This window comes from Lampris incognitus, chromosome 18, assembly GCF_029633865.1.
Source record: "Lampris incognitus isolate fLamInc1 chromosome 18, fLamInc1.hap2, whole genome shotgun sequence".
NCBI classification, from domain to species: Eukaryota; Metazoa; Chordata; class Actinopteri; order Lampriformes; family Lampridae; genus Lampris; species Lampris incognitus.
In genome coordinates this window covers 32,154,945-32,181,941 of record NC_079228.1, presented here as the reverse complement: position 1 = coordinate 32,181,941, position 26,997 = coordinate 32,154,945, and the positions used below count along the sequence as shown (strand labels likewise).

At 46.4% G+C, this 26,997-nt stretch overlaps 2 protein-coding genes across 3 annotated transcripts; one reads left to right on the top strand and one right to left on the bottom strand.

Annotated features, from left to right (window-relative positions):
* Positions 1–1,387: 1,387 nt before the first annotated feature.
* On the top strand, positions 1,388–9,859 carry rida (reactive intermediate imine deaminase A homolog). Of its 2 annotated transcripts, none has more exons than XM_056298662.1 (6): positions 1,388–1,583; positions 3,607–3,712; positions 4,483–4,537; positions 4,899–4,967; positions 8,959–9,014; positions 9,311–9,859. In XM_056298662.1, the coding sequence occupies exons 1-6, from the start codon at positions 1,402–1,404 to the stop codon at positions 9,365–9,367; spliced, it is 525 nt and encodes a 174-aa protein (XP_056154637.1). In that variant the 5' UTR covers positions 1,388–1,401; the 3' UTR covers positions 9,368–9,859. The 2 variants fall into 2 exon arrangements, with proteins under 2 accessions (XP_056154637.1, XP_056154638.1); XM_056298663.1 differs by lacking the exon at positions 1,388–1,583 and adding an exon at positions 2,645–2,762.
* A 913-nt stretch (positions 9,860–10,772) lies between these two features.
* Positions 10,773–26,292, bottom strand: si:dkey-284p5.3 (uncharacterized protein LOC557830 homolog). Its single transcript, XM_056298730.1, has 4 exons — positions 25,750–26,292; positions 18,887–19,219; positions 11,347–11,397; positions 10,773–11,229 (listed from the first exon to the last, which is right to left on the bottom strand). The coding sequence occupies exons 1-4, from the start codon at positions 25,838–25,840 to the stop codon at positions 11,216–11,218; spliced, it is 489 nt and encodes a 162-aa protein (XP_056154705.1). The 5' UTR covers positions 25,841–26,292; the 3' UTR covers positions 10,773–11,215.
* Between the last annotated feature and the right edge of the window lie 705 nt (positions 26,293–26,997).

Here is a 26,997-nt window from a genome sequence, read left to right as displayed (position 1 = left end):
AACATATATTGTAAAATTGTTCTACAGTAATATTGGTTATTGGTAATATGGTTGTTTCAGTATTTTTTACTGCTGGGGTTGTTTCCAACACGCTCATGTTTACTGCTTCACCAGTTGGTGCATCCGACCGAAACGTTTCAACAGATGCCGTGGTAAGGGTAGCGGTAAATATTATGTAACCTGTCTCCACGGTCCAGATGGATGAAATAGCGTTTTATTTAGAGAGAAAAGTGGCAGATTTCAGCTTTAATTATGAGTCTTTCCACCTTTTCACACATATCACATTGAAATGAAAGCTATATGTAATAACCTGCTACTTCCAGAACGTACTTCCTTCATGGTGCTTAGTTCGCATGCTACAAGTGGTGTAAAGACTGGACAAATTACCGTATACTCTGATAAATAATAAAGAGAATTTAAAAAAACAGTTATACCTTTTTATGCAATGTTGTCTTGTGCAAACAGTTCAGTTACTCAGATCAACATAAGTGTCAAAATGGCATTTCTTTGCATATAAATCTTAAGGATTGCAACTTTAAAGATCGAATATTTATAGATACATGTTTGACATGTAGGTCCCTATAGGAGTGCTGACATCAAATATTCTACTGAGTGTGCACAACTCAACTGTCAGAATGTCCTTGTCAATATTTGTGTTTAGATTTAACTACATGATACAGTCTAGGAATTTGTACAGAACTATTGCATAGAGGCCCAATAGATGCATGTATGCATCAATAGAATAGGCTATGGTCTTTTATGACTATGGTAGATGATGCATGTATCCATCTCTTAGGCATTTTTATCTCATCGTTTCAACTTTTGTTGTGTGACCTTTATTTTCCACTGGTCCTGTTTTGACAGCACTTGTTACAAGACTTATTTTGTTTGCTATTTAATTTTTTTGTTTGTTTATTTATTTATTTCTAAGTATATACTCTCAGGGATGGGCAACATGATCCAGAAAGGGCTGGTGTGAGTGCAGGTCTTTGGTCCAACCAAGCAGTTACACTCCTGAGTCTACAAATCAATGTCCTTGTCAAAGACTGTTGGTTGAGTAATAGAACCAGGTGTGTGACTGCTTGGTTGGAACAAAGGCCTGCACCCACACCAGCCCTTGCACGTCTCTAAATCTTGGTCAAGCATCTGGTTAGTTTTAAAACAGGGCTTAATGAGACCTTTTGTAAAAAATCATCTCGGTAGCTATTTGCGTTGTCAATTCAAGATTTAAAAAATAGTTAATTTTTTTTATTTTTATTTACGTTTTATTCGTACTTAATTGTTGCATGATTTCAACGCCTGCGGCATTCGGCTCCATCCACAGTTTCAGCGGTTGTCCAACACTGCCCCCCGGCGCTCAAAGCGTGGTACTGCGTTATTCTGCTCGTCTCATTGCAGTCGATGGCAGTGCGGTCCGGTCTCCGTGGGCTTTGGTCTCATTGTGGAGGAGGTGGCCGCAGCCTGCTTACTACGAAGTCGTCCTCTTTCGGAGTCGTGAACAGCGTTAGAGAGAGAAACATGTCTTCCCCCGTCAGGAAACTCATAAACACGGCTTCAGCTCCGGCTGCCATTGGACCATACAGGTAACGTTCTTTTTGTCTAAATCACGTGATCGTCGAAAGCCCCGAAAAACTCCTCAGATCAGTCCGCGCTTTCAGCCGCGTTATCGCGCAACGAGGATATGACTTTGACAAAACTAAAACAACAAAAAAAGTTGACTTGAATGTACACTGTGATGGATTATCTCGCTAGCTCATGAAGCGGAAATCAGGGGTTGCCTCATTCAGAACTTTGGGAAATTGTCGGGAGCGATAACGTGGTTTTAAACGCGCAAACACGCCGCTATGAGGGACCATAGCGATGGGACCTTGCAATTACACCGCCGATCCCTAGTGGTCCGTGGTGTAATTGCAAGGGGTCCGTGAAAATAAAATATCTTTAAAAAAAGATCCTACGACATTTATAGAAATAGGATTATTTTACTCAAATGTGACTGAGACCTTTATCTACCTAAACTAGAAAGGGTAACAGGACTTTTTTTCTCTAATTACATCTGTTTCACAAGTGTAATTTATTGTATTTTAATAAGAGATCTCGCTCCCGTTTGCATTGTTAAAAGTTACTGCATAAAAATGCTGTTGTTACATATATCTGAAAGTTACTGAATACATATTCTGTTTTGTTACATATATCTGAAAGTTACTGAATACATATTCTGTTTTGTTACATATATCTGAAAGTTACTGCATAAGAATTCTGTTTTGTTAACTATATCTAAGTTACAACTGAAAGCTCTTATTTTTGCCCCAAAGAGTGAATAAATGCTATAATGCAATTTAAAATGCAGTTTCAACTGTTTCTATCAAATTGCAACCCCCCTCCCCCAAGATCGGGTGGAGGGATCCAAAATACGCAGGGGGTCCAGGACCCCAAAAAGGTTGAGAACCACTGTTCTAGGCGACACGTGGGAGACGATACACAGCCTGGACAATGTTCAGCTGCGTCGCTGGTGATCTGTCGTAGTCGGCCTTCTGAACCAATGGATCTGAATGAGCCGCAAGCCAAACGTCTCATCGGGGGCGGGTCGCAGTATAAAAATTAACCCCAAATGTGTGTGCGCCCCTGTAAAACTGCCGAGTCCTCCAAACTGTATAGTGACTAAGGTTGGCTGACGGACAGCTGACGTACAGACGCAATATGGCAGCAATCCCAAGACAAATCCCCTACACACCCGAAGCCCCCGTCAGACGGGGGATCTACAGGTACGTTTTTAATCTAGTGGCCGTTTGTTAAATGTGTGAGAGACGCGGATCTTTTTCGCTTTCACGAACTTTTATTTTATTTTATTCAGCCAAGTGCTCGACAAAAGGCTACTTATCAAGCAGAATCGAAACTGCTGAGAGAAAAGCATAGAGTCCCAAAACTGACTTGTGTTAAATTCGTGCAGGGCGTTAATTGATATGTGCGCATGCGCGGACACCGGCTGCCACAAAGTCTTCACGAGTGACGGGCGTTACCTCTCCGGCCAATTAGCTGCTAGTAGGTGGGATTGCAGGAATGCCAAGGGCAGGACAGATAGTAAAATAGCTCAGCGTTGTCCAAATTCCAGGACCCTATCTGTGCGATAACGCCAGACGGCAAATAAAGGCTGTCGTTTCATCACATCCAACTAACAGTTTAAGGAACAATAAAAGGCTATTTTCTTCATGCATCCTCCTAGTAGCTGTGATCTCACCCCCCCCCTCACCGTTATTCCCGAAGTGGGAATCCTCATGCACCAATATTTCTCATCTCCAAACCCCCACACTCCCTTGCTAATGGGTTTTTTCCCTGCCAGGCATAGACATTCACCTGATATGTCAGGAATGAAAACTCAAAAATTAGATGGAATACCCGGTAGGCTACGAAACCAGTGGCATGGTCATGAGGATTAACATTTAACCGCTGCGTTACACAGATTAAAATCACAGACACGAGTCACCATGCTTCAGAAAAAGCAGGGCTTGCCGAGGTGCTGCCACTGTGCAGCACTTTTGATTACCTTATTTGATTACCTTATTGTGTGTGTGTGTGTGTGTGTGTGTGTGTCCTCTTTCTCTTCCCCAGTCAGGCGGTGGTGGTGGATAGGACCATGTATATCTCTGGCCAGCTGGGGCTGGACGTTGCCTCTGGTCAGCTCGTACCTGGAGGAGTGCAGGCCCAAGCTAAACAGGTGAAACTCAACACTGGTCATTCTGTTAACTGCCATTCAATTCTGAACCAGGTCCATAGTAGGTGAAATGTAGCATCAAGCATTTCCTCCTCGAGTGGCAGTCCAGTCCCCATTCTTCGCTTTAGCTTTTTGGGATCGTTATGTGAAATTAATGCAATTGCAATTAATGACCCCCAATACAAATAAGGAGCAGCATTTGTATACCACAGTGAAACTGATCATTTATCAACCATGCACAATGAATGGAAACAATGATTACTAAAGCACTAAATGAACCTAAATGATAGTTATTTTGTAAGTATAGGTTAGAGGTTGAAAAAAGTAGACCTGTTTCTGATCGGTTTTTTATAGGACAAGGGTACAGTCATGCTAGAAGAAGAATGTGCTAGTTTTGCATAAGTAAACTCATTTTATAGTTGACTTATAATTTATCAGCCTTAAGTCAGACTTAGTTTTCCAAACATTTTAAAATCCCTGCCTAAATTACCTCTTCCAATATCCTTAACACACACAATATTGTGTTTTGTACTACTTAGCAGACTGATTGATGAATCGAATGTTTGTTGTGAAGTACGTCAGAGAGACGATAGAAGCTCACTGAGCTGTATACTAAACCAGAGAAATGTTGAAAATGTTCAAACTCAAATTCCATCTTTTATTTCCGGGCCATTAAATTGAGGAACCTGAATCCTCAAACACAGTTGTTACGCATGTATAAGTTCTGATTATGCTGTCGACTAATGGGGTGTATAATGATCCCTCCCCCTCAGGCGCTCATCAACATGGGGGAGATCCTGAAAGCTGCTGGCTCTGACTATGGCAATGGTAAGAGCTCACCAACAGGCATTACTTCAGCTGTTCTTCACGTGTCTCCAACAAAACACTTTTAACAGAACATTAGCGGGGCGGCTAAGCTAACTGCTAGCTTATGCATACTGGTGGTTCTGACGTTCATCCTGGCTGGCGTTCGTTCCCTTGGACAGTGATTTTTTTTTTTTGGTTTAGTTTTGATATATGTGTTAGTTTGGATATGTGTGTTCTTGTAGTTTTTGGATGTGTTTTTGTCTTTGTGTTGTACTGCTGTGGGCTGGGGGAAATAGCCTTTCGTTTCATCTCATGTACGCAAGTGCATGAGGTGAAATGACAAAGTGTTCCTGATTCCTGATTGTACGCATGTCCATTTCAGTGGTGAAGACCACCGTGCTGTTGGCAGACATCAATGACTTCAACAGCGTCAATGACGTCTACAAGACATGTAAGCGGACATTGTTCATTTCCTATAGTGAGGGTCACATTAAATCTAACATCCATCCATTATCCAAGCAGCTTATCCTGCTCTCAGGGTCGTGGGGATGCTGGAGCCTATCCCAGCAGTCACTGCGTAGCAGGCGGGGAGACACCCTGGACAGGCTGCCAGGCCATCAACAATGGGTTTAAAATGGGACGAGTCCATTGAACTGCCATGCTAATGCTTTGCTGGGAATAGAAATTGTGAGATGTTTGGAAATTATGGTTCTGTACTTAGTAGTAGGGTTTCCTGATAGACCTGATAGAAATAATGTTGGATTCTCTGAAGGACTTTTCACTCCGGAAAAAAATAAGAAACTAATATTCCAAAAGTGTCCAAATGATGGCGCACTTTGCCCAGATAACAAAACACAGTGGCGAACCTTGGGCCTCATTCATCAATCATTCGTCAGTACAAATTTGTTCTTACACACCCATGGAATTTTTTATCCCTAAATATTGTCTGACAGGTAAAAGCAAAGCCTGATGGTTATTTACAATTCCTTACGCCTAACATCTATTGTCTACCTCTTGCAACGAGCAATCATCTAGGCTTGCAAAGACATCAGTGTTTGCCAATTGATGTCTACAGGGGTTACCCAGGTTCTACACTGACCTCTGAGACAGACCTCAGGGCTAAAAAACCCCATAGGCATGTAAGAACAAATTTGTAGGTATGAACAATTGATGAAGGATGCATCCAACAAGACGGGTATAAAAACATTACAAGGTTGGCTTTAAATGGGTATTGTAATTCCATAGGACAACTACTCCAAAACATTTACACCATCTAGAGTAGTCTAGGGTCCAATTTACATGTTCTGTGTTGAACACCGACTCATATCGCTACCGAGAACATCTCAGTAAATAACTGTTGGCAGGGCCGCTAGTCATCCCCTTTGATTTTCTCTTTCACTGGAACCTGAAGGGCAAGGCTTTGGTCACGGTGTGCAGGTGTAATGGAAGCCACGGTACCCATTGAGTTGTAAGTGGAAACCACCATGCACATGCACACGTGTAACCCAATCTTCCCAGGCCAAACCCGCTAACCTGCACGCGTGGCACGGCTACAGGGACGAGCCATCACCTGTTTCCCTCCACAAACTGCCCCACTGCAGGCGGGGAACTTTCCATGACCCTGGCATAAAGGGGACAAGAGGAGATATATGTTACGTCGTATGGTTTAAAGTCACGTGAGATGTGAAACTAATACCAGTCACCGGCCAATGCTTGTAAGTTTTGACTGTAGCTGTTAAACTTGTCTAGTCTATCAGCCAGTTTTGAGGGTAACGTCATCAACAAAACGAGGCTCTTTTTCACCTCTAAAATGTTGTCAAGCAAAATATCAGTGTTGATGGTGGAAATTACTTTTTTTTTTGCTTTTTCTCATTCCAAAAAGGGAAAAGATGCATCCTCACCATTTGTGCTTCGGACCCTTTCTATTTTCAGTGCCCCCTCTCCCAAGAGTTGATAGATTTGTAAATCTTTCAAAGAGAAATTTCCAAAATAAATGTTACTCCCATGTGTTAAGTTCACTTAATAGCCGTCAACAACTGGTTTTTGGGTTTTTTTCTGCAGTCAGAAGTAAGATGTTGATCCTCTGCCCAGCTCCCTGTTGTGTACCAGTGTTTAGCAGAGGGAAATGTTGTCTGGGCCGAGTTTCAAGGTTTCAGTTTCAGGGCTGGTATCACGACAAGAAAATTGAGTTCATTTTGGCGCTAGGCCTCTTTAATTGTTTCATTCCAAAAAGTAAGTCCTCTGTTCTGTTAATGACCGGACGCATAATATATATCCAGTGACACAAATTAGAGCTATATCAGTTTCCAGTTGCTAGGCTTTGGAGAAAGTTGTTCATGGTCGGTGGTCACAGACATGTGGTCTGTAAATCGCACGCTGTAAACATTCAGGACTTTTTCCGATGAGCGGTACTCCCCCTTTCAGGGTTGGAAAAAATGGTCATAGCGACAATACAACAAACTTGACGTGTTTGAGTAACATCCTCATTGTTGATATACGGGTACCAAGAAACAAGGAGCCCGGCATGAGAGGCATTTGACGAAATGTATAAAAAGGGCCAACAAATGGTGATAAGGACAACAAACCCTGCCCCTTGACCCCTGAACTTTGACCTCTACAACACAATGCATTTCTCACTACGGCAATTCAGACATCGGAATATATCTTTGAAGTTAAACATTTTGGTGTGAATTTGAAGTAAATTGAAGCTAGTTCCAAAAAACAATTTTTACCATTTTTTTTTCGTGACCTTGACCCAGTTACCTTCAGAATATACTCAGGTGAGCGAGGGACCACTGCCAACCTTTCCCGTCATTTGCTGAAGATGTTTTTCCCCTGTGAAGTCGATGACAGACAAACAAACAACGCCAAAAAAAAAAACAAGCCCTCAGTGTGAGCTAACGGGAACTGGCTAAGCTATGTATGACATCATCCATCCATCCATCCATTATCCTGCTCTCAGGGTTGCGGGGATGCTGGAGCCTATCCCACTAGTCATTGGGCGGCAGGCGGGGAGACACCCTGGACAGACCACCAGGCCATCACAGGGCCCATTATAATTTGTATTTACTATAAATAGCATATGCTATACATGGTACTTGTTGTACTGTTGTAATAATACTTGTGATAGCACGTATCACTGCCTTATAATGCGTTACTTCTAACTCAGTAATTCTGAGATGTTATCCGAAATGTTTAGCCTGTTGGAAAAATATACATAGACAGAGCATATGAAATCAACATAAGGTGATCATGACTGAATATAACTGATATAGTATCTACTACTACTACTACTTTTGGCTGCTCCCGTTAGGGGTCGCCACAGCGCATCATCCGTTCCCATCTCTTCCTGTCTTCTGCATCTTCCTCTGTCCCACCAGCCACCTGCATGTCCTCCCTCACCACATCCATAATCCTCCTCTTTGGCCTTCCTCTTCTCCTCTTCCCTGGCAGCTCCATATTCAGCATCCTTCTCCCAATATACCCAGCATCTCTCCTCCACACATGTCCAAACCATCTCAATCTTGCCTTTCTAACTATAACTGATATAGTATAAGACGGTGTAAAATTCAGTCTTATTTGTCTCATTGCTGCAATTAAAGGTACAATCCGCAGTTGCACACAGCAGCTGTGCATTCCAGTTTTGCTCCTGTTTTGCTCAGACTTCGTAACCGTCTTTTGCTTTATTACTTGTGAATGCGAAAACTAGCCAATGCTGCATCGATTTCTTTTTTGTTGTTGTAATTTTCCCCCTTTTTCTCCCCAATTATATCCAGCCAATTACCCCACTCTTCTGAACTGTCCCAATCGCTGCTCCATCCCCTCTGCCGATCCGGGGAGGGCTGCATACTACCACACGCCTCCTCCGATACATGTGGAGTCGCCAGCCGCTTCTTTTCACCTGACAGTGAGGAGTTTCATCAGGGGGACGTAGCACTTGGGAGGATCTCACTATTCTCTCAGTTCCCCCCTCCCCCCTGAACAGGCACCCCGGCCGACCAGAGAAGGCGCTAGTGCAGTGACCAGGACATTTCCCCACATCTGGCTTCCCACCTGCAGACACAGCCAATTGTGTCTGTAGGGACACCCGACCAAGCCGTCGGTAACACAGGGATTCGAACCGGCGATCCCCGTGTTGGTAGGCAACGGAATAGATCGCCACGCCACCCAGATACCCACTGCATCGATTTCAGTATCTTTTGATGCTTTTAGCTGTCTCCGTTTCGCAAACAAATTCACAATATCAACCCGATGGTAAGATCGGCCATGTTTCTTGTTGTCAGTCGGGCACGCGTGTTGTTGCAGTACTCCACCTAGGCATGTCGGTGCATGGCATTACAGACTGTACCTTTAACTATTGGCAGCTTAGTGAAATAGTTGATTTCCACCGAGGGCCTCTGAGTATGACTTTATATGAATTATTTGTTTTGATTTCCTTCTAGTTTTCACCAGTAACTTCCCTGCCAGAGCCGCCTACCAAGTTGCTGCTCTCCCAAGAGTAAGCATCCAATAAGACATGACTCTACACACCGTATGCATTCATCATATGTAAAGGTTTAAAACCATGCAAGCAGGTTACCGTTCACCCGCTTGTAGATTTCCATCTAAGTTAGATATTTAAGTGTCAGTAAACCCAATCTGAACACGTGTTTTAGATATTTGTTGGGCCATCCTCATGTTTACCATGTCAAATCATTTTACCGCCAACATGGGGTAAATTAACGATACTAATTCACTCTTATTTATCTTTCTGTCTTCTAAATCTCCTTGTTTAATCTTTTTTGTTCTCTCTAGGGCGGTCTTGTGGAAATTGAGGCTGTTGCTGTGATCGGTGCCATCTCTGACTCCTGACCAGCCAGCTACGCCAGGCACAAGCTGTAGTCTCACCATCCAGCCGCCTTATAACTCCACCACGGAAACCTTCCCAGGTTTCCAGCGTACAGACAGATATTTTACAGTTCACAACAGACTAAGCTCTTGTTGATCTATCTTTGTGAGCAGGTTGGGAATTGAACCTCCTTGTCTCTTTGCCACATTAACTGACGGATTCCAAAGCTTGTCTCCCACTTAACACATGTGCTATTAGCCAGGCGGGTTCACAGAAGGGCAAAATGATTGATTCCCTGCCAAAATTACTATACCACCCACTTCATCACTGTTGTGACTAGTGATAATTTTGTAATCGAGTAAATTTGCTGAGGTTACCATGACCTATATTGTACGACCTATACGCTCGGATTTGGTGGTTCATGTTCCTTTGCATGAGCCAGCGAAAAGCTTCATAATACTCATCAATCTGTAATACTCATCACTCAACAAGGGCGAGTAAAAACCAATCTTGAATTATTTCCTCCAAAGTGTCATGTGCACTGAAAGCAGTTCTGTTTACCAAGAAAATGCCGCGAATGACTAGATGTGGTTTTGTGCTGCTTTTTTCTCTTTTGAAAATTTTTTTTTCTCCTTTTTCCTCCCAATTGTACTTGGCCAATTACCCCACTCTTCCACTCTACCCCACTCTGCCCCGGTCGCTGCTTTACCCCCTCTGCTGATCCAGGGAGGGCTGCAGACTGCCACATGCCTCCTCTGATACATGTGGAGTCGCCAGCTGCTTCTTTTTACCTGACAGTGAGGAGTTTCGCCAGGGGGACGTAGCATGTGGGAGGATCACGCTATTCCCCCCAGTTCCCCCTCTCCCCAAACAGGCGCCCCAACTGACCAGAGAAGGCCCTAGTGTAGCGACCAGGACACATACCCACATCCGGCTCTCCACCCACAGACAGCCAATTGCATCTGTAGGGATGCCTGACCAAGCTGGAGGTAACAAGGGGATTCGAACTGGTGACCCCCGTGTTGGTAGGCAACAGAATAGCCCACCATCCCACCCAGACGCCCAGTCTTTTGCAATATTTTTAGACAGTTTTACAGCTTATCCAGTTTTTATACCGGAGAGAAAAGATGACACCCCAGAAACACAAAAAAAGTTCTCTCAAATATTTACTCAGATTTCATGGTTGTTCAACTGAAATTTGTGTTGCTGACTGGAATCAGTTGGCCAATCCTCATACACCTCTGCAGACATACAACTTACCAGGATATGTTTCCCAATATTAGTTCATTGTATTCCCGGCCCTCTCGAAAACACATTCAGAAAATCAAAGCCAACAGGACTAACACAACTCCATTTTAGGATCTCGTGTCTTTCAGTTTTGCTTGCACCAGAACAATAATCCACAGAAAAGTGTCTAGACTGGGTGGGTGGATTGGAGCCAGATTTCTGCTTTATTGTGGGAAATGCCTTGCAAAAAAAAAAAAGAAGAAAAAAGTACAAACTATAATCTCTGTTCAGATGATGAGAAATGGAGGAAATTTAAGTAACATTCACTTGCTAAAATCCCTAACAATTATATCCTCATTAAGTAAACGCGCCGAATCGAGTGGTTCAGGAAGTCTTGCTATTCATAAAGCTTTATGCAAGCAGCAGTCCCAGCCATACACCATCATAGCAAGGAGGCACAGTGTTGTCGACTGAGGGACCCTGAGTGAAAAGGGTTTATCACAGGGTCTGCATCTTGGCAACGAAGCAACGTCTTTCTCAAACACGCACACAGACACGCACACTGACTCATAGCACACATACACATAAACAAAGGAGGACACGCCGCAGAATCCCTCTGTTTAGTCATCCGTGTCGGTATCGCCTCACTGACCGGGAGCTGAAAAGCACAGAAGCAGAGATGTGATGGTGAAGTATGGACGGTGTTGTATGGACATTTGAATACACAGGGTGGTAACATGGGAGCTCTATGTGTTGAAGATCCTCCCCAGCTCACCTGGTGACTCCTCTGTCTGGGGCTCGGACTGGGCGGCTGTGGCCTCCGCACCTGATTCCCGGGAGAGGGAGACAAAACGAAAGAATGTGTTTTCCATTTGCATGACAAACCTGATAAGATTAGAGAACCCCCCCCCCCCCGAACAGGCGCCCCGACTGACCAGAGGAGGCGCTGGTGCAGCAACCAGGGCACATACCCACATCCGGCTTCCCACCCGCAGACACGGCCAGTTATGTCTGTAGGGGCACCCGACCAAGCCGGAGGTAACACGGGGATTCGAACCAGCGATTCCCGTGTCGGTAGGCAACAGAATAGATCGCTGCGCTACGCAGATGTCCTATAACAATCCTTTTTGAGGGTAATGTCAATTAAAAGGCATGATTCAGACTAAAACAGAGCTAATTTCAGGTCTGTAGAAACAAACAAAACACCAAAACCAACCTTTTAAATCCCTTCAAGTGACACTGCATTACTTTGCCCCAAGTCAAATTTACACGTATAGCCCAAAATCACACTTCAGTCCCAGAGGGCTTCACATCACATTCTGTCCAAATGTACAACACCACCTATCTAACTCCATTAAAGAGCTGGTGCTCATCATATCAGCCATGCCAACGCCATGAAAACAAACTGATCCGAACCAGGAAGAGCTGCCATGTTCACCGAACGAATGTGACACTCGATCCCTATTCTTCATTGGCTGTGAAACGGGGGCAGGGAGGCTCGGCAGGCCTGATATCATTCGTCGCCGGTGGATGCCCTGTGTGTGTTGGCATGCTCTGGTTTCCCTGTGGACTCAGATTGCACCTTAATGACACTGTTGACCAAAAAACAACAAAAAAAAGGGGGGTCTGGAAAACCAGATAATGCCTTCGGTAGTCAAAACTAACATGAGCCGAGTCTAAACCAAGAGCAGAGGAAGACTGGTATTTTTTATTCTACATTACAGTATATGTTCTGGCTATTCTAGCTGACCATAGATATATTCTTTCTTGAAATGAAAGCGTTATTTTTGTACAATCGATCAATCAGAAAAAGCTTGCCATTCCCGTCTTTCTCCTTTCCCATTTAAGTCATTAACTGCAGGCTCTGAGCTAGTTTTCAGTTGTGTTAGCTTGCACTGGAGTCTGAAAGGCAACTTTGCTGTAGTCTTTGTCCAGCAGTTTCTATTGTTGACCTATTGTTTTTTGTTTCTTTTTAACCCCCCCCCGCTTTTTCTCCCCAGTTGTATCCGGCCAATTACCCCACTCTTCCGATCCGTCCCGGTCGCTGCTCCGCCCCCTCTGCCGATCCGGGAACGGCTGCAGACTACCAGAGGCTTCCTCCGATACATGTGGAGTCGCCAGCCGCTTCTTTTCACCTGACAGGGCGGAGTTTCACCAGGGGGACGTAGCGCATGGGAGGATCACGCTATTTCCCCCCAGGTCCCCCTCCCCCCCAAACAGGCGCCCCGACCGACCAGAGTCGGACCAGACCATTGCTAGTGCAGCCACCAGGACACATACCCACATCTGGCTTCTAGCCCGCAGACACGGCCATTTGTGTCTGTAGGGACGCCCGACCAAGCGGGAGGTAACACGGGGATTCGAGCCGCCTCCCCATGTTGGTAGGCAACAGAATAGACTGCCGCACCACCCGGGTGCCCTGTTCACCCATTGTTAAACCCATAATGACACTACCTGGCCCCCAAAAAGGAAGTTACAGTGGGTGTCCGGGTAGTGTGGAGGTGTATTCTGTTGCCTACCAACACGGGGATCGCCGAATCGAATCCCCGTGTTACCTCCGGCCTGGTTGGGCATCCCTACAGACAAAATTGGCTGTGTCTGCGGGTGGGAAGCCGGATGTGGGTATGTGTCCTGGTCGCTGCACTAGTGCCTGCTCTGGTCAGTCGGGGCACCTGTTCAGGGGGGAGGGGGAACTGGGGGGAATAGCGTGATCCTCCCACGCACTATGTCCCCCTGGCGAAACTCATCATTGTCAGGTGAAAAGAGGCAGCTGGTGACTCCACATGTATCGGAGGAGGCATGTGATAGTCTGCAGCACTATCCGGGTCGGCAGAGGGGGTGGAGCAGCGACCGGGATGACTTGGAAGAGTGGGCTAATTGACCGGATACAACTGGGGAGAGAAAAGGGGGGGGGGAGTTACAGCAGTCTGTAACTGTAGGTGATACACCTTAACGTGTTTCGTTGGGTTCACCTCTAAAAACCTCAGCAAAGCAGCTGCACACATGACTACTGACCCATAAAGGTAGCGAGTCATGGCATAGTTTCTAGACTTAACCACCTCAGCTTTCCTACATTAATGATATGATGTGCAAAATTTGCATTGAGGCAAATAGGTAAATGAAAAGTTCACCTTACGAGCTCATGGCCTGCTTGTCATTTGCATGGTGGAGCAATAAGTGAACTGATACTGGAGAATGAAGCGCTGCCCTGAGTGTAGCCATGATCTGTCCAGCATTTTCCTGCACACATAATTCCTTTTATGTGTTTTATGAGCCAAGAGTAGAGATCACGTGGCATTACATCGCAAATTGTGTAACTGGATATTTATGTGCAGATGGCTGCATTCTCCTTCAAGTGTTTTCTGGGAACTGAGAGCATAGTATTATTAAAGATTTATACTGCACACGGGCCAGGATGTCCGAATGCAAGTAGACGTCGACTTCAGACAGCCCTCAGGACGCCGAGTACTGCTGGTTTTCTAATCTGCCAGAGTTGCATTAGATAAACTGTTGTGACAGGTCTAAAAACTTCCCGTTTAGATGGCTGGAGTACCTGGCAGGAGAGAAACCCAGTACTCCTGGGATACAGAAGACCAGTGCTGAGAGCCACTTGGCCTAGGGGTTAAATGAGCCCCCCCCCCGCCCAGGACACACACACACACACACACACACACACACACACACACACACACATTCTCACATCTATGGGCTATCTAGCGTTTCCAGTCTTTAGACTGAAGTCGGAAACCGGAGTACCTGAAGGAAAACCATGCAAACATTGCAGGAATATGAGAACTACACAGAATGGCCGAGATTGAACCCCAAAACCCTCTTTCTGTGGTGCAATGGTGCAAACCACGAAGCCATTGTGTCCCTCCAGACCCACCCCATTGACTTTAGCCAGGAGGATGTTGGTCGAGGAAGAACATATTTCGTTAAGGGTTTTATTCATAGATTAATTTATATTTTTCGCTCCAAGCTGTTCTCAAACGACACTTCAGTGAAAACAACCTTGCTACAATCTCATCCCCCCCCCCCCAGTTGTACTTGGCCAATTACCCCACTTTTCCAAGGCATCCCCGGTCGCTGCTCCCCCCCCCCTCCGCCGATCCAGGGAGGACTGCAGACTCCCACATGCCTCCTCCGATACATGTGGAGTCACCAGCCGCTTCTTGTCACCTGACAGTGAAGAGTTTCACCAGGGGGACGTAGCGTGTGGGAGGATCACGCCCCCCCCCCCAAATAGGCACCCCAACCGACCAGAAGAAGCACTAGTGCAGCGACCAGGACACATACCTACAACCCGCTTCCCACCTGCAGACACAACCAGTTGTGTCTGTAGGGACGCCCGACCAAGCAGGAGGTAATACGGGGATTCGAACCAGCGATCCCCGTGTTGGTAGGCAACCGAACAGACCGCCACGCCACCCAGACGTCCGGTAATCTCACTTTTCTGTTGCACCACGTGACTAACATACTCAGTGTATTCACCCAACAGAAGTGTAATACTGACTACTCAGGGCACACTTTTCAGGTAAACTCAAACAGTTTATCAAGTGCGACTAGGTTTGATCACCGCCCATCAGCAGATCCGTTTACGCTACATAAATCATTAGCTTTGTGACCTATAAACACCAGTCTGTCTACCCTGCTGTGTTCATTAAATAAAGCCTCAGGGAAATGTCTGTGTGTTGGTTACCGCCTGGTTACAGCTGTTGTAATGGGGCTGGGGAGGGTCGAGGGGGAGGCGGGAGGGACATTATTCACTGCTGGGGAGGGTCTAGGGGGAGACAGAAGGGACATTATTCACTGCTGGGGAGGGTCTAGGGGGAGACGGAAGGGACATTATTCACTGCTGGGGAGGGTCGAGGGGGAGACGGAAGGGACATTATTCACTGCTGGGGAGGGTCTAGGGAGAGGCGGAAGGGACATTATTCACCGCTGGGGAGGGTCTAGGGGGAGGCGGAAGGGACATTATTCACTGCTGGGGAGGGTCTAGGGGGAGACGGAAGGGACATTATTCACTGCTGGGGAGGGTCTAGGGGGAGAGGCGGAAGGGACATTATTCACTGCTGGGGAGGGTCTAGGGGGAGACAGAAGGGACATTATTCACTGCTGGGGAGGGTCTAGGGGGAGACAGAAGGGACATTATTCACCGCTGGGGAGGGTCTAGGGGGAGACGGAAGGGACATTATTCACCGCTGGGGAGGGTCTAGGGGGAGGCGGAAGGGACATTATTCACCGCTGGGGAGGGTCTAGGGGGAGACGGAAGGGACATTATTCACTGCTGGGGAGGGTCTAGGGAGAGACGGAAGGGACATTATTCACTGCTGGGGAGGGTCTAGGGGGAGACGGAAGGGACATTATTCACTGCTGGGGAGGGTCTAGGGGGAGGCGGAAGGGACATTATTCACCGCTGGGGAGGGTCTAGGGGGAGACGGAAGGGACATTATTCCATGCTGGGGAGGGTCTAGGGGGAGACGGAAGGGACATTATTCACCGCTGGGGAGGGTCTAGGGGGAGACGGAAGGGACATTATTCACTGCTGGGGAGGGTCTGGGGGAGACGGAAGGGACATTATTCACCGCTGGGGAGGGTCTAGGGGGAGACGGAAGGGACATTATTCACTGCTGGGGAGGGTCTAGGGGGAGACGGAGGGGACATTATTCACTGCTGGGGAGGGTCTAGGGGGAGACGGAAGGGACATTATTCACTGCTGGGGAGGGTCTAGGGGGAGACGGAAGGGACATTATTCACCGCTGTTGACTGTGTCGCCACACAGAAGGCGAAACACTGCTCCGGTTACCGCTGGTCGGTGTGCACACCCACCATTTAGCCCGTTTGACTTCCCTGGCAAACACGCTAACATGGTAACTAGAGTGTTGTTTGCCAGTCTTGGTGTCCATACAGAAATCCTGCTTGTTTAATCCTTTACTGGGTTTAATCCATGCCTGTAAAAACAATCAGAAAGGGATACTTGATATTCTAGCATGACACAAAAAAGCCAAAAAGACCATGTATTCAAATTGTGTATTTTAAGAGCTCAGACATTTTAATCCACCATGAAATCTGCCTCCCAACCTATTCAACTTTCCAGTATGACGAAACACACGCACACACACACACACACACACACACACACACACACACACACACACACACACACACACACACACACACACACACACACCCCTAAGGGCATCCGGGTAGCGTGGCGGTCTATTCAGTTGCCTACCAACATGGGGATCGCCGGTTCGAATCCCCATGTTACCTCCGGCTTGGTCGGGCGTCCCTACAGACACAATGCAGGTGGGAAGCCGGATGTGGGGGGGGGTGTCCTTGTCGCTGCACTAGCCCCTCGTGTGGTCGCCTGTTCGGGGGGGAGGGGGAACTGGGGGGAATAGCGTGATCCTCCCACTCGCTACGTCCCCCTGGTGAAACTCTTCACTGTCAGGTGAAAAGAGCGGCTGGCGACTCCACATGTGTCGGAGGAGGCATGTGGTAGACTTCAGCCCTCCCTGGATCGGCAGAGGGGGTGGAGCAGCGACTGGGACGGCTCAGAAGAGTGGGGTAATTGGCCAAGTACAATTGGGAAGAAAAGGGGAAAAAAAACTCAAATTGGTCCTCACAAAGATAGTAGTACAAGTACACATACACACACATACACAAATGCACACCTTGAATATCTGATAACTTTTTTTTCTCCCCAAACTCCGACCCGTTTGTAAGTTTCTCTCTACCGAAGCGATCGGTAAAGTTTTCTCTGCATGACTCTTAGTGATGATGCCTGAAAATACATCTGGAGGAATTTTGGATTCAAAAAAAGGGAACCTATCCCGTAACACACAGACCTTATACACCACCCAAGCCGCACAATATCGTACATAGTTATCTTGTTTGCACATACAGATATGCAGTTACAACCATAACAACTTGGCAACTTTGCCTATGGGTTCTGATAGATGTAATAAAAGAGTGCAGTGAGGTGTTGGATGATAAGCCATGGGTCATTTGCAAGGCAAAACGTGGACCATAATAGGACTTGGGGCCCTGTAAGACCGGGGCCTTATAGGAGACTTATTAATCTGGGGTAGTTTAGGAAGATTTAAAAGAAAATTGCCTCCAAAATAGAGCTGAGCATTATGTCAATATATCAATATTGCAATATGGGACTGGGTATCATCTGGGATTTTGGTTATGATAATATAGAAATATAACTTAAATGTTTTCGTTCCCCGGTCTCAACGGCTGCACTACAGTTTTCTGAACTTATTCGACCGTTGTGTATCTAAGTGAAATGAACAATGAATATCTACCTGCTTGGTCATCATATCTACATTACTAGTCATCATGTGTGTAACTGTTCTATGAAAGCATCTCATCTCATCTCATCTCATCTAATCTTCAGCCGCTTCTCCGGGGTCGGGTCGTGGTGGCAGCAAGCTAAGTAGGGCACTCCAGGCGTCCCTGTCCCCAGCAACGCCCTCCAGCTCCTCCTGGGGGATACCAAGGCATCCCCAGGCCAGATTGGACATGTAGTCCCTCCAGCGAGTTCTGGGTCTACCCCGGGGTCTCCTCCCAGTTGGCCGTGCCCGGTAAACCTCCAATGGAAGGCGCTCAGGAGGCGCCCTAATCAGATGCCTATGAAAGCACCATTTCCTAAACACTGTCACACGATCAGTATCGAGCTACTAGATGATGTTTGATTTTGTCAGTATCTCCCGGCTCTACTCCGAAATATATTTCCCTCAACCCATGTCTACTACACGTCTGGATATTGTTAAAAGCTATGTTAAGATGTTTTTCTACAGGGCGTCCGGGTGGCGTGGCGGTCTATTCCGTTGCCTACCAACACGAGGATCGCCGGTTCGAATCCCTGTGTTACCGCTGGCTTGGTCAGGCGTCCCTACAGACACAATTGGCCGTGTCTGCGGGTAGGAAGCCAGATGTGGGTACGTGTCCTGGTCGCTGCACTAGCGCCTCTGATTGGTCGGGGGCGCCTGTTCGGGGGGGAGGGGGAACTGGGGGAACACGCGCTACGTCCCCCTGGTGACACCCCTCACTGTCAGGTGAAAGGAAGTGGCTGGCGACTCCACATGTATCACAGGAGGTATGTGGTAGTCTGCAGCCCTCCCCGGATCGGCAGAAAGGGTGGCGCAGCGACCGGGACAGCTCGGAAGAGTGGGGTAATTGGCCGGGGAGAAAATCCAAAAAAAGATGTTTTTCTACAGAGTATAAATCCTAGTTTTACATAAATAATCCCATCTCCGAATGTTACCGACTGTCCTCAGTGGTGTTTTGGCCCAGTGGCCTACCTTGATCAGGGGCCTCGGCTGCTGGCTCTGGGGAGCTCGCCTTGTTTTCAGCAGTGTTTTCTGCTGCTGGCTGCAGCTCCTCTGCTGCTGCCGCCTCCGTCGGCTTTTCGGCCGCAGCCGCCTGGGCCTCCTCTGGTGCTGCCACCGCCTCCGCCTCCGCCGCCGTATCGGCTGCAGCCGCTTGGGCCTCTGCTGCCGGTGGGGGCGCGGCCCTTAAGGCTTCTGCAGGAACAGGCACAGGCACAGCCGCTGCTGCAACCTCCCCTTCTGCAGGCGTCTGGTCTGGGATGGTTTCACTGTCGTCGGCTACTTTGCCGTTCTCATTGGCTGCGCCTGTGAAGAACAGATGTTGTCACAGCACAGTTTTGAGCATCCTGCTATTACGACAAACCAAAAGTATCCCCCAAATGGTCTGACCCCCTAATATGATGCTAGGTATCTGGCTAGATTAGGACTACAGAATCTGTACTTTCAGCTTTCCCTACCCCCCCCCCTTTTTCTCCCCGATTGTACTTGGCCAATCACCCCACTCTTCCGAGCCGTCCTGGTCGCTGCTCCACCCCGTCTGCCAATCCGGGGAGGGCTGGAGACTACCACACGCCTCCTCCGATACACGCGGAGTCGCCAGCCACTTCTTTTCACCTGACAGTGAGGAGTTTCACCGGGGGGGCGTAGCGCGTGTTCCCCCAGTTCCCCCTCCCCCCCCGAACAGGCGCCCCCGACCAATCAGAGGCGCTAGTGCAGCGACCAGGACACATCCGGCTTCCCACCCACAGACACGGCCAATTGTGTCTGTAGGGACGCCTGACCAAGCCGGGTTCGAACCGCCGGTCCCCATGCTGGTAGGCAATGGAATAGACTGCTACGCCACCCGAACGCTCTTTCCCTGTTATTTTGCAAAAACTTGGCAATGCACAAATTGAATTTAACATGCACTTTTTCTACAGACGGCCATATTGGCAAAACCAAATTCTGCCCAGTGCAGTAATGCTAACCAATAGGTCTTTATTTAAGCTGTTAGGTAGCCCCAGTTCAGAACAGCCTATATGCCCCAAAACAATGACAATACATAAGTCTGGCCCAGCACATGTAATAAATGCAAGCATACTGTGCAGTTCTGTTCAAAATGGTGTTCATGTAAGGCGTCAGATGTAATCACTGGGAACACATTATAACACATTATAACACATTATAACTATAACTGACCAGACACGCGCTCAGTGGTATCGAGCCGCATTTAAAATTGCAACCCTGAAGATTTACATGCAAACAAACGTCCTCTTTTTATTCTTCCCATCGTTGTTGTATCCGACACACTAGCTAAGCCACACATATTCAGATCCTCAATACATTTGTAGTTGCTTATATCGGTGCTGGCCGCTTGCCAGGACTTTCTCAGGGAAAATGGCGTGATGCACAGCGGCTACACCTTCACAGTTGGTGCCCAGTGCAGAAGAATAAGGAAGGTAGTGGTGAGTTTGAAAAAGAGTTGAAGTTGTTGTGGCCGGTATGACAGACCCCATCTGAATTTATGGACACTACAACATCAGCAGCCATAACCCGGGTTCAGTCCCGTTTCTTGTTTTATTTTGGGTGCTGGGAAAGGCGTTAACGTGATGGAACTGGCTTCATTTTGAATGGGTGGCTTGGCTTTAGGGTGGTCAAACCTCCGGTGCAAACACCCGCGTTGAATTATCTGTAAGTTGAGGAAAAATGATGATGTTCAGGACTGTAGCTTTAAACTAAAAAAATGAAAGTATGTTAAGTAAATTCCAAGTCCTCGAGTATATATTATTAAATCAAGTTGCGTAGGAGTGACTTAACACGCAACATTTAATTTTTGTTTTTGTGCCCATTGAAAAACATGGTGGCTAGCTCTCTCGCCTCCAGCATTGGTCCTCTGTAACGTCTGCAGTGACAGGTATTGCTTCATTATAATTGCCACCTCACCCCAATGAATGGTTATAACCTCATGGCTAACACAGAGAACAATAGCAGCCCTTTCTCCTGTCACACTGTGGATGGCGGGGGGGGGGGGGTTGGATGGTGACAGAAAACCAACACAGACAAACATGCTACAGACCACTTCAGCTATAGGTAACAGCAAACAAACTCTACGGTTTCATTGTTTAATCAAGCGTGTTAAAGCTCCCCGGTCTTACATTTCCCCCTTTACTTGGTCCACCTCGCACTCACCTATAGATGTAGATTTGGTTTCGCCCAGAATTATAGAATACTCCATTTTTATCCTTCACCTGATCGACCAGCCAGATTTCTAACAATACTGCAATAATTTTAGGAACTATTTTACACTATTTTAGCACATTTTTTCTTTGGATTTTCCCTTTTTCTCCCCAATTGTATCCGGCCAGTTACCCCACTCCTCCGAGCCGTCCCGGTCACCCCCTGCTGATCCGGGGAGGGCTGCAGACTACCACATGCCTCCTCTAATACATGTGGAGTTGCCAGCCGCTTCCTTTCACCTGACAGTGAGGAGTTTCACCAGGGGGACATAGCACGTGGGAGGATCACGCTATTCCCCCCCAGTCCGCCCCCTCCCGAACAGGCGCCCCAACCGACCGACCAGAGGAGGTGCTAGTGCAGCGACCAGGACACACACCCACATCCGGCTTCCCACCCGCAGACACGGCCAATTGTGTCTGTAGGGACGCCTGACCAAGCCGGAGGTAACACGGGGATTCGAACTGGCGATCCCCATGTTGGTAGGCAACAGAATAGACCGCCAGACTACCCGGACGCCCATTTTAGCACATTTCTAAAGTCCTGTCAAGTTGCCAAAGGCCTTCGTTGTACGGCTCTGCGTACCGCCTGTAAAGATTCTGACCTCAGTAACGTCACAGAAGATTAATTACAGAGCAGTGGCGCAACACAAAACTCATTTCACATATTTGAAGCACGTCGGAGAAAAAAAAATGTTGAAAGCTTGATGATGTTCAGGACTTTGGGAGTAGGACTGACATGGATGATGGTGACGATGTAGAATCGGTATGAACCTGAATGGGTAAGTGGCGGTGACGTGGTCCCTCTAGTACAGGGATGGAGGTCCGGCCTATGACCCGCAGACCAATATGACGTCACCACCTTCCATCCAAATGCTCGGAAACGAGGGGGGGGTGTGCACTGGCCTGGAAATCTCCTCATCTAACGAACAGAACAACTGTGTTTCACCAGGTGCAGTTTTATAGCTACGTGTGTTTCCTCCTCCGTTAATTAGCATATCATATAATCATTACACGGGGAGAATAGGGTAAAGGGGCCGTTCAGCAGTTCAGTTGAAATGTAATCTGAGATGGAGTTAATAGTTATGTGGAGGACTACAAACACACCCACACACAAACACACACACACACACACACACACACACACACACACTCACCCACACTCTCTCTCTCTCTCTCTCTCTCTCTCTCTCTCTCTCTCTCTTTACACCAGCTCATAGCCTGAAGATTAAGTGGTTTGTACATACAAGGAACTTTCCAATAAAGCCACTTCTACTCTGAATATTTTGCAGTTTGTATTCATCAACATGTATACGGAGCAAACGAGTCTGGGCCGTGAAAGACTGACTACCCAGAATGCTTTGCTTTGCTTTGGCCCTGACTAATATCTGTCTGTTGTGGGACATGACGTGTCGTTATTTGCGGCGTTTGACTCAGAAAACAATGCTGGGAGAGACCACGAGCTGAAATTCTGCCAAAAGGCGACCAAACATCTGCTTTTGAATAACACAGCAGATTGTGTAATCTGGGGTTATTAGAGTGTAAGGATGGAGGGTTTCGGCTGAAGATGAAATACCTAACATTTGGTCTTCCTCACAAACTTAAAAAGACAAACGATGACGCTGTTAGAAGAGGACAACTTTGTGCCAGACTTTTTGAAAGACACAGTTTGTAAAGGTTTTTTTTTTAGTGTTACGATTGAACGAGCTCCGTGTTAATGATTGTTATTCCTCCTTCTGGAGGGCGGCCGGCTGTGGTGGTTTTGTGGGAAGGAACCACATCTAGAAGTGAGGGGGGAGAAAGACCCCTATGGATTTTCATCTGATTTCAAACTCGGGGACATTACGAACACCCTGGTGTCAAACGGGTCACTCAGCATTCAGGTGGTAAACCTGCATAGGGACTTGCAGGACGGACTTGTCTTCAGCTATTATTGTCACATAATCATTACATACTAAGGATGCAGGATATCTATCTATCTATTTATTATTTTTGGCAATAACCGATAATTTCCCTGATGATTTCAGGCGATACCGATACTCGTACCGATACCCATAACGATTTTTTTTCTTCATTGCAATACCAACATGTGTCTTAGTTTCCATCAGTGAAATCTACCTGTTATTATACTGTAACTGTGAAGTTTGCAGATGCAGACACCTAAAAAAAACCACTTCTTTAGTACTACCTGTCCTGATTTATGACTAAACACTGCTCTGTTTCCAAGTGTCTGAAATATTCACTGAATCAGAAGCAGAATCGTCTTTACTGGCCAAGTATGTTTACACATAAGAGGAATTTGACTCCGGTTTAGTGGCTCTCAATGTACTTACACAGAATAGCAACACAGCGATCTGCGGGAATATACACAGGGAATGACTCATACACAGGGAGATGAGCTTTAAACTGAAGGAGATGAGCACAAATTACGTCAGCTTAGATGGAGAAAACATGTAATGTTTTTTGTGCCACAACAGTTTCAGACATCTTCGCGCTTGCACTTGTTCTACAACAGGTTCATCATCCAAGGTTCCCTGTAAAATGCAGACTATCACACCTACAGTGAAAACTGTGTTTGTGTAAATATCAAAGGGGCCTACGTTTCGTCGTAGGCTGTAGCACGACCTGTCTGTCCATCCATACCTGTCATCGCCATCGGCACGTAATTAATGTGTCAACATAATGGTGTGACACATCAGGCATAATTATGATATCTGTCCTGATACCAATAACATGGTTTTGAGCAATCATTGGCCGATACCGATAAGAGCACCGATATATCGGGTACCCCTAAAAAATAATGCGCCCACAGCAGCAGGTCAGGTGTTGTGCTGCTAAAGGGCACTTCAGTAGGGAAGAATTTTACCAATATGTCAAGTATTAAGATTATCCATGTCAAAAAGCAGCCTTCCAACTATGTGAGCAACACAACCTTGATAAGCAGTGAGAAATTGTACTGGCACACAAAAGTAGCCCAAGACATCCACAGCCATACATATCCCCAGGAGGAAGACATTCAGAGAGAATGAGTTTCTCGTGGGAATCACCTATTTATTTCTCAACCACCGCCCCCCCCCCAAAAAAACTACATGAACTCTGCAGAGAGGAATCCCACTCTCGTGAATTCCTGAGAGACTCCTTCAGCAACATCGGTGTGAGAGAGGACGCCAGCCAAACGCACACCCCAAGACATCCACCGCTGCATGTGGCTTTACCTGGAGGCGTGTGCTATTTAGCACCATCCCTCGCCATCTCTGACCCCCGTACAAGGAAGTTAGCCTGCAGAGCAGCTTCTCCATTTCCTTTTGTAACAGTAGCTTGTCACTGAATCCCCCCCAGCACGCCACTGTGTCTCTCAGAGCAGGACAGGGCCAGCAACCAGTGTTAAACAATGACAAGAGACTCCCATTGTGTACCACTGTCCAGCTCCGGTGAGGACCCAAGTGTCAAAAGAATGCCATGAGGACATCATTCAAATGGGAAAGTGTCAGACGCTGTTTGTTAGATTGTGCCATCGTTAGTTAATCAAATGGACAATTCAATATTAGCCTATAGGGGAGATGATGGGGAACTTGGTACTTGTACGATTTAACCATTCAGCATATTATAAGTTTTAATTTAAGTATCCTCAGTTCATAAGCATATTGTAACCTGGACAATAGGGTATTGGCCAATTAAAAAAAGAAATTATATATATATATATATATATATGGCATTTTATCCGGAAACCATCAATGGTGTTGATAAAAGTGTTCAACAAACGAGGAGAGGAATATCAAGATAGATGTAGGAAAAATACTATGTATTAAGTTTTTTCCTACATCTATCTTAATATATATATATACTTAAATAGAAAAGGACTTGTATCGATTGGCTATCAACCATAGGTGCCAGCTTATGAAAATGATTGTAGGTGCTCATCTAAAAGGACAGACAACACAAGAGCATTAAAGTGTGGATTTCAGCTTCACTACAGTAATGAATGTGTGATGGGGATATTTATGGATAGACAACGTTTCCACACACCACAACATCTATGACCAACTATGGAAAAAAAAATGTAATGGGCTGCATACAGTTTTCATACTGACAGGCCTGTTTCATGTACACAAGTTATAGCTGGCCTATTGAACACCTGCAGTCAATTTTCAAGTTCAGCTTTATTGTCAAGTGTATTTAGAATACAATGACATTCTTGTGCTCTGTCTCTATCTTAACATAACACAATGGATACAAGGACACACAACCCCCCCCCCCCAACACTACAGACCTACACAGACTGTTGAATATATGGCTTTGGTTAAAGTCATATATACTATATTGTATAGTCACAAAGTTAGAAACACATCAGTTTATTTGACAGCTGCCAACACAACCAGTCTCATCCCAGTTCTTAACAATGTGTTTCTGGTTTTGCTGTGCATATTTAGTTTTTACGTTAATGCATTTTCATTCTGTTTTATTCTATTCATCGTTTCAGAGCTGGCTCCTATGCAGTCAGTTGTCTAGTGAGACAATGGTATTGGTTAAAAACAGTGGCAGTGTAATAGGCCTATGTAAAAAATATAAAACGACCGATGTGCTACGTAAAACAAAAACAGCCGGTGCCCCCAGGTAGCCTACCTGTAGTGCTGGTCCCGTTGCTCTCCTCTGGTTTTACGCTCGGTCGGGTCGTGTCCACCGCTGTAGTTTGGGAACTCGTGGAGCATCCCATTCTGTCTTTTGCACATAGAGAACTGGCGCTAAACTTCAGAGTTACAGGTCAGAGGACGTGTCAGCTGTGACGTCCTGCATAGAGAGATAGTGTCGCTGGAAATAGAGATGACACCGAACTCTGGGCGGCCAGATGGGGCGAAACAGCGGCCGCCTAATCCCACCACTGTCGTGCGTAATTGCGCATCGTCGCACTTGCCCGGTGTGGATGCGTGTTTGTATTGCGCATCGGATCGGTTACTGTAAGTTCCTAGACAGATCCTAGACGCGAGGGACACGTAGGCCGTTTCTAAGAGGGGCAGAGACAGAGGGGCGCTGAGGTATTAGTCGGTTGGACGGGGCGGGGAAAGTGGACGACGCTCTCGTCTCCCTCGGCAACTGCCATGTGCCTTTGAGCAAGTCGATGTTTGCCAACTGAGAGCTTTACCGCGTCCTAATGGGTGGTTTCTGCTGGCCAGTGTGAGTAAGGGAAGACTGTTAATGTGCCACAGGGCTGAATGCCTGCTCTTGCGGAAAACACCTGCCTTGAATAGGGTTTGTTGTGGTAATGAAATCACTGGCTGGATTTAGCATTTGTGACCAGGATCAGAAAAAGAATGGACTCCCTTTGTCATACCAGTGACACAGCCTGTAAGTGTCATTATTTAACGTGAAGCGCTTTGGGTGTTTAGATAAAGCGCTATATAAATGCAACCCATTATTATTAAATTATTAGTTGTCCTCTGATTATATTTTGGGAAAAAAAATCTTAGAAGTGAAGAACTGCTGAAAGGGGCTCTAGGCTTACAGCCCCCTAGAAATGACAAGACAGGCCTGCATGAAAAACCATATTCATTCTTTTGCATTATCAAGCCAAAACTATCCTTCAAAAAAAGCATTTCCCCTCCCGCATCTTCCTTTCCGTGTGGATATATATAACCTTTCTCGTTTATGAATTCTACTTTTTACCGCTGATAAAATATTAGTTTGGACTACCTATCTTATTAAGATCGGTATATTTTCTTGTTGATCAGTTGGAAAGTGATAATAACAGATCCGTTAAAATCTCGTCACAACTTTCCCTCTCGCGATAGCTACAACGGCTCAGTGACGCGTCGGGCTGATTCTCAGATCTATATACCATCATCCGCGAGTTGCCCGCTATCTTTAAAGCGTCGC

Coding starts and splice junctions, on each gene's coding strand:
- rida (XM_056298662.1), top strand. CDS start 1,402: ATGGCAGTGCGGTCCGGTCTCCGTGGGCTTTGGTCTCATTGTGGAGGA. Junction 3,713..4,482: donor TGCAGGCCCAAGCTAAACAG/GTGAAACTCAAC, acceptor CCTCCCCCTCAG/GCGCTCATCAACATGGGGGA. Junction 4,538..4,898: donor TGGCTCTGACTATGGCAATG/GTAAGAGCTCAC, acceptor TGTCCATTTCAG/TGGTGAAGACCACCGTGCTG.
- si:dkey-284p5.3 (XM_056298730.1), bottom strand. CDS start 25,840: ATGGGATGCTCCACGAGTTCCCAAACTACAGCGGTGGACACGACCCGA. Junction 19,220..25,749: donor CAACGGGACCAGCACTACAG/GTAGGCTACCTG, acceptor TGTTCTTCACAG/GCGCAGCCAATGAGAACGGC. Junction 11,398..18,886: donor AGCCGAGGCCCCTGATCAAG/GTAGGCCACTGG, acceptor CCCGGGAATCAG/GTGCGGAGGCCACAGCCGCC.